At 49.9% G+C, this 6,680-nt stretch overlaps 1 protein-coding gene across 5 annotated transcripts in view; it reads left to right on the top strand.

The window, feature by feature from the left end:
- Positions 1–5,633, top strand: part of arhgef18a (rho/rac guanine nucleotide exchange factor (GEF) 18a) — an 11,634-nt gene extending 6,001 nt beyond the window's left edge. For 4 of the 5 annotated variants that reach the window (XM_076148249.1, XM_076148248.1, XM_076148246.1 and 1 more), the window contains 16 exons: positions 220–470; positions 1,299–1,424; positions 1,600–1,717; positions 1,814–2,068; positions 2,234–2,310; positions 2,430–2,602; positions 2,691–2,752; positions 2,831–3,010; positions 3,088–3,189; positions 3,448–3,548; positions 3,629–3,685; positions 3,788–3,835; positions 3,919–4,389; positions 4,709–5,045; positions 5,147–5,251; positions 5,344–5,633. In XM_076148249.1, the coding sequence (XP_076004364.1) occupies positions 220–470; positions 1,299–1,424; positions 1,600–1,717; positions 1,814–2,068; positions 2,234–2,310; positions 2,430–2,602; positions 2,691–2,752; positions 2,831–3,010; positions 3,088–3,189; positions 3,448–3,548; positions 3,629–3,685; positions 3,788–3,835; positions 3,919–4,389; positions 4,709–5,045; positions 5,147–5,251; positions 5,344–5,492 (2,612 nt within the window). In that variant the 3' untranslated portion in view covers positions 5,493–5,633. Of the gene's footprint in view, positions 1–219; positions 471–502; positions 1,191–1,298; positions 1,425–1,599; positions 1,718–1,813; positions 2,069–2,233; positions 2,311–2,429; positions 2,603–2,690; positions 2,753–2,830; positions 3,011–3,087; positions 3,190–3,447; positions 3,549–3,628; positions 3,686–3,787; positions 3,836–3,918; positions 4,390–4,708; positions 5,046–5,146; positions 5,252–5,343 lie in introns of those variants that run through there. The other variant, XM_076148251.1, reaches the window with a different exon arrangement.
- Positions 5,634–6,680: the final 1,047 nt, after the last annotated feature.

The following is a 6,680-nucleotide window of genomic DNA, read 5'->3' as shown; positions in this document are numbered from 1 at the left end:
TCCTATTTACTCGCCTCAATACGTGGCAGTTGCTCTGTATCGCTCCTCTTTTGTTGGCTAAACAGTGGCTCCTGCTGTGCAGCTTTGTCGCTCACTGAGGCTGCACTTGTTATTGATGTCACTGAATTGCCGCACGCATGTTTTTTCCGAGGCAATCCAGGACACCGTCTACTCGCAAGCCCTCAAGCTGCGTCTCCCTTTTTGTTGTCGTCTTCCCAGAGCTCATCCAAACAGAGATGCACCACGTCCGTACCTTAAAGATCCTCCTGCACGTCTACATGTACGAGCTGAGGGAGCGCCTGCTGATGGAGGAGGCCAAGCTGGAGCGGCTCTTCCGCAGCGTGAACGTCCTGCTCATGCTCCACCAGCACTTCCTCAGCTCCCTCAAACTGCGCCGCAAGCATTACCAGTCGGAAGAAAGCCCCAGTAATTATCAGATCACACAGCTGGGGGACATCCTCATCGCTCAGGTAGGATGTCATCCACCTCAATATTTAAATAGACGGGCTTCCCTTTGGTCTTTGGGGACAATTGTGGGTTCTTGAGCTTTAAAAAGTCAAAGCTCGTTGTTGACATTTAGCCTTGCAGTAGCAGTTTGCCCTTCTAATGAAAGGGTTAATGTATAAATGTAATGTCAGCACTATTTACTCACCCTCATGTCACAATACAAGTGAAGTTTGTCTGTCAACATAACGGTGAAACTCCCTGTTGAACGTCCATGTGGGTGTTTAGAGCGGCAAAAAGAACAAAACTACCAGCTCACAGGTGTAGTATTGTGTAGTATTGTGTAGTATGATGCATATTTGTGTTTGTGTATCCCGTTATTCCCCCTCTGCATCTGTCTTGGTCTCATTCTTGGCCCATGTGTGGAGTGAACGTACAGGTGGCCGTAGGAATGGATGGTTTGTCTGAAACGCAGTGTCAGGGACTGCAGACGTGTGTGTTTGCTGTCAACACACAGACAGAAACGATGCCGAGTCATCAGGACTACATTTCTCTGTGGTCGGAACATTCTCAGACATCCCTGAGAAATCGGAACGACCAGAACCTCCTGCTCCTCTTCACTGTCACTCAGGGTGAACATGGAACTGTACCAGATTTTGCCCAAAGGCTCATTTTCATTAGTTGTCCATCAGCAGGCTGCTGTTAGGAAAAACAAAGCAGATTGTCTATCTACAAAAACAGACCTGGTATGAGATCCGATGATCTCTCTCTCTCTCTCTTCACCTTCTCTTTCTCATCTTTAGTTTACAAAACAAACACAAATAAGTCCAGCCAGGTCCTTTTTGTTTTGGCAGTTTTCGGGTGAGCTGGGAGAGAGAATGCAGGAGTTATACAGCGTCTTCTGCAGCCTTCACAGTGAAGGTGTGAGCCTCTACAAAGAGCAGATGCAGAGCAACAAGAAGCTGCAGAGCCACATGAAGGTGAGCAGCATGAAGTCATCGGTCAGTGTGTCGGATACATGGCCTCCTGCTTGGAAGAGAGAATGCACTGGACCATTGTGTCATCGTCTGTACAGCAGTGCCAGTATGAGACACAGAATGGTTAGAATAAGGTGGCATATCAACACAAGGAGCTAATGTTGAACGTGTTTTACAGAAAATCGGTCAGTTGGCCCTCGTGAGACGGTTGGGAATCCCCGAGTGTTTTCTTTTGGTGACTCAACGCATCACTAAATATCCAGTCCTGGTGGACCGAATCATACAGAACACAGAAGGTAAAGACTCACTCAGCATTACGTTTGTGCCCCCTCCTTAAAAACACACATACATGCGTCCAAGTCATGATCTAATGCTGACTGTGCTCCCTCCAGCTGAAACGGAGGAACACGGGCTGCTGGTGGCGGCGTTGGCATTGATCAAAGACACCATCTCTCAGGTGGACACTCAGGTGAGTGAATACGACAAAGCCGCTCGGCTGAGGGAGATCGGCCAGCGTCTGGACCCCAAATCCCAGGGCCGCCTGAAGAACGGCGGGCTGTTTAAGAGGGAGTACCTGCTGCGGGACGCCACCACGCTGCTGCACGAAGGGGACGTCACCTGGAAGCCCACCCCGGGGAAAAACAAAGGTCAGTACTGGAACACAACAGGGAAATATGTCGCCGTGTTGTTGCTTGCTTACTTTTGTCCGTTGCTGAATTCAGAGTTCTACCAAAATCCGATATTTGAGAGATGAGAAGGAATCTTTACCCGTCTCATTTCTGCTGTCTCTCTCTCTCCCCCCCTCCCTGCAGACATCCATGCTGTGCTGTTATCAGAGGTTCTTCTGCTCTTACAAGAAAAAGACCAGAAGTTCATCTTTGCTGCTGTGGTGAGTTCAACATTAACGTGACAAACACAACATCAACCTCAACCTTTACTTTCCATTACAATAAACTCAAGAGAATAGAGATTGTTGTGGTATTAAACCTCTTCGCCCTCTAAATGCAGGATAACCATTCGCCTGTGATCTCCCTGGAGAAGCTGATCGTGAGGGAAGTGGCCCACGAGGACAAAGCCATGTTCCTCATCTGCGCCACTTCCAGCATGATGTACGAGATCCACACCAGCTCCAGGGAAGAGCGCAGCGCCTGGATGGTCCTCATACGGGACGCCGTCAACAAGTGAGCTCCACAAACTGCCCGTGTAAACGTTTGAAGTCTGTCTTAACGGTGTAGAAGTCTTACTGAGTGGTCTGTCTGTGTGGCTCAGCTATTCAGAGCCAGAGGAGAAGGTGTACGAGGAACAGATTGCCTTGCTGAACGATTACAGAGGTGAGAAACGACGGAACCGCCCGCTAAATCAAACGGCACCGCTCTGTCAAACTTCATTATGTACCTTTGTGTCTGCAGACAATCTGATGATGAGGGACACTCAGATCGTGCAGAGCCTGAGGGAGAAGCTGAGGATCATCGCCGGATTCTCCGAGAGCGTGATGGGGCAGGAAATGTCCCACACCAAGCTGCTGCTCCGAGGAGACGCCACCGACCTCCAGCAGGGGGAGGCCATGCTCAAAGGAGCCATAGAAGAAGGTAGGACGCCGTCAGTTACTACGCTTACATCATAAATGTTTAAACGTGCAATCGTGAATGTTTCTCTCTGTCCACAGCGGAGTCTCTACTCTTGTTGAGCAAAATGGATCCACACATGCAGGGGGAGCTGCTGAGGGTGGAGGCTGTGGACGGCACCGCCACTGCCGGCACCACCAAAGGTAAGGCGTGTGTGCGTGCGTGCGTGCGTGCGTGCGTGCGTGCGTGCGTGCGTGCGTGCGTGCGTGCGTGCGTGCGTGCGTGCGTGCGTGCGTGCGTGCGTGTGTGGGTGAGAGAGTGAGCTGGAGCTTGTGGAATAAAACTCCAAACTAATCCAGTGTGCTAGTGTAATACTGTTTGCAGAATAAAGGGTAAAGCTTCCCCCATCATGTGTCTGCAAAGCCACATAGCGACTTTAGATGTACACGTTTTGTCTCCAGACGGCGATGCAGCTGAGGGTCCAGGTGGCCATGAGAGCGATTCAGAGGAGGACAGCGACCATCACGTGGACACGGAGTACTCTGAGGGCGTGGAACAGTCTGTGAGTGGCACTAGAACACTCACTATGGAGTACAGATGAGACGGGAAACACTCACACTGCTCATCCTCTTTTGCTTTCAGGCCGATGAGGAGATGCCGGCGCCGCACAGTAACTCAGCCTCTTGTCCTCTTCCTGAGGTAGAAGCAACTGTTTCTGTCATTTTCCTTTTTCATCCATGCAGAAAAGTCCAGATCTGACCCTTTAATTCTCCTGGTGTGTGTTGTTCTTCATCTCTTTAGGTGTATGATAAGATGACCATCCTTGCACAGAAGCTATACAGCTTACAGGTACGAGCAGCCGTCACATTGCTGCCTTTGACCTTTTTTGTTGAACTGTCGATGTGATGTCATCCGTCCCTCTGTGTCCCCAGGCCATCATTACCCAGCAGGACAGTCAGCTCGAGCTGCTGAGGGCTATGCTGGAGATGAACAAGAGGCCCACCCGGAACTGCAGCAACGTGCTGCTGGAGCAGGAGAAGCAGCGCAACCTGGAGAAGCAGAAGGAGGAGCTGGCCATCTTCAACAAGCTGCAGGCTCAGCACCGCGACGAGCAACAGCGCTGGGAGAAGGAGAAGGAGCGTCAGAGGATCCTGGTCGAGACCATGGAGAGTCAGCTGCTGCAGAGGCAGGAGGAGTGCAGAAAGCAGGAGGAGAAGCTGGAGGAGGAGAAGCAGGAGCTGGAGAAGCATAAAGAAGCTTACCAGCACGACCTGGAGAGGTTGAGGGACACCACAAAGGCTCTGGAGAGGGAGCAGGAGCGCTTGGAGCAGCAGCAGGAGAAGATCAAGAGACACAAGAGCATCGCAATACCCGGGCACCTCATGTATGATGAGCCCTCACTGGTGAGACACAGGACCATCATATGAACCAGGGGTTTAAAAACCCTTTAAATGGAAATGTGACAAAGTATAAATATAATCATCAATCGACGCTGATAAGGGGATACCCAGGTGTTACTGGGACAAACATCTCACCCACTTTAAACTCCAGAGCTTGTGTTCCTCCATGTCACTGCAATAGCGACTCCTACTGGTTGTTTGGCAAACTTGCACAGAAACAAAGATCTGGGTCTGAATAGAATCTTTAATTGAACTTTCTTTACAGACACTGAAAAGGCAAATTAAACAATGGATGAATTAATCTTTTCTTTTTCCTCCCCAGTTCCCGAGTGCCGCCAGTGACTTCTTCAACTCGTTCAGGTCGGGAGCAGCGCTCAGAGGAGGCAGTCTGCCTGTGAACCGGCTGCCCAACATGCGACCCAGCCTCCCCGCCGCCATGAACTCTGATGAAATCCCCCCCACAGTCCCACCACGCAGGGAGAGCATCAACCCTCAGGCCACCAAGGCGGAGGTGCCCCTCCACCTGGTCAGCACCACCAACCAGGTGTACAAGCCCGGGGCCGTGCAGCAGCAGATCCCCGCTAAGCTGGCCGCCCTCTCCAAAGGCAAGGAGAAAGGCTCCAAAGCCAAGGGCTACCACCAGAGGACGCACAGCGCAGGTCAGGACACACAGAACACACACATTAGCCCTGGTGCTGTCGTCTTGTCATGTTTCAAGTGACCATCTTGTAAAATGTGACATCCTGTGTTCTACACGCAGCAACTATAGATGTGACTCAGGTGGTGCCCATCCGAGGGGCGGGGAAGGAAGGAGGCAGTATGAGAGTCAAACGCACTGCCAGCCCCCAAAGATCACGCAACTCAGGTATGACAAGTGCAAAAACCTCACACACACACACACACACAGAAGCTCTGTTTCCAGTATCAAGAGCGTCTCACGTCTTTCCCTCTCTCCAGAGCCGTTCCACGCAGGATCCATCCTCAGTGTCAAAGCTTCTCAGTCCTTCAGCACCAACAGGAGGAACAGCGACGGTCCTCCACCCGTGCCTCCTCCTTTCCCCAAGGAGGTGTTAAAAAAAGACAAGGAACGCGTAATATTCCTTTAATCCCAGACTGGGGTTTGGTGGGGACTGGTCCTGCATGAAAGGTAAGGAAAGACTGGCCAGGCTGTACAGAGACTGCTAAGGACTCGATGATGTCCGCATGTGTCCAGCAAGAAGAGGCAAGTGGATTCATTATAACATAAAGTGAGAGAGGATTTGAAAAAGACGAATTGTATAGAAAGAGAAATACTGACGGATCTGTTTTATAGAGATGTGCACATTTGTGGTAGAGGTTATTTAAGACGATAATGAGGCTCGTTTTGTTGCTGGAGCTTTTAAAGATGTTTGTGTTGCTCTCTCTCTCTCGCATTGCCAAAAAAAGTAATTTTTATCATTTGATCTTAAATGAACATCTGCTGTCTATACTTAGCACTCGTGTTTTACTGGGAGTTCCGTTTTTTTAATTTAATGAACGCTGAATGCTAGATTGACTGTTTACATGTGTAGATATGAAAGTGACAAGCACGTTGACTGGATTTAGGATGAACCGGACACTGTGGGAATCGTACCGCAGACCTCCGTCTCTGCTGTAATCAAATCACAAAGTAAGAGGATGAGTGGCAGAAGGTGGATATTGAACAGTAAACAAAGACTTTCCACTGTGTGCCATGACTAAACACTCGTTCTGTTTGTGGTTTTTGCCACAAACTGTCAAAGTGTCGGCGCTGGGCGGGGTTGTGTGTTTACGCTGCTGCTGGATGTTTGTAGGAGCAGAAGTGTGTCTGTGTGAAGACGCCTTCTGTTAAAATATGTTTGGGATGAATGAACGCTGCCACCTTTTTTGTTTTTCATTTAAAATGTCCTGCCAAGGTTCCTCCACTTCACAGAAGAAGAACGAAGTCATGGAATAAAAAGATGGTTGATTTTACAGCTTTGACTCTGTTGACCTCTTTAGGGTGTGTGTGTGTGTGTGTGTGTGTGTGTGTGTGTGTGTGTGTGTGTGTGTGTGTGTGTGTGTGTGTGTGTGTGTGTGTGTGTGTGTGTGTGTGTGTGTGTGTGTGTGTGTGTGTGTGTGTGTGTGTGTGTGTGTGTGTGTGTGTGTGTGTGTGTGTGTGTGTGTGTGTGTGTGTGTGTGTGTGTGTGTGTGTGTGTGTGTGTGTGTGTGTGTGTGTGTGTGTGTGTGTGTGTGTGTGTGTGTGTGTGTGTGTGTGTGTGTGTGTGTGTGTGTGTGTGTGTGCGCGTTCGTGTGCG

The sequence above is a fragment of the Genypterus blacodes genome, unplaced genomic scaffold, assembly GCF_046128005.1.
Source record: "Genypterus blacodes isolate CSIRO-AG114 ecotype Tasmania unplaced genomic scaffold, CSIRO-AGI_Gbla_v1 ptg000005l_1, whole genome shotgun sequence".
In the NCBI taxonomy this organism is placed as follows: Eukaryota; Metazoa; Chordata; class Actinopteri; order Ophidiiformes; family Ophidiidae; genus Genypterus; species Genypterus blacodes.
The sequence above is the reverse complement of the archived record's forward strand: the minus strand, read 5'-3'. Positions and strand labels throughout refer to the sequence as shown.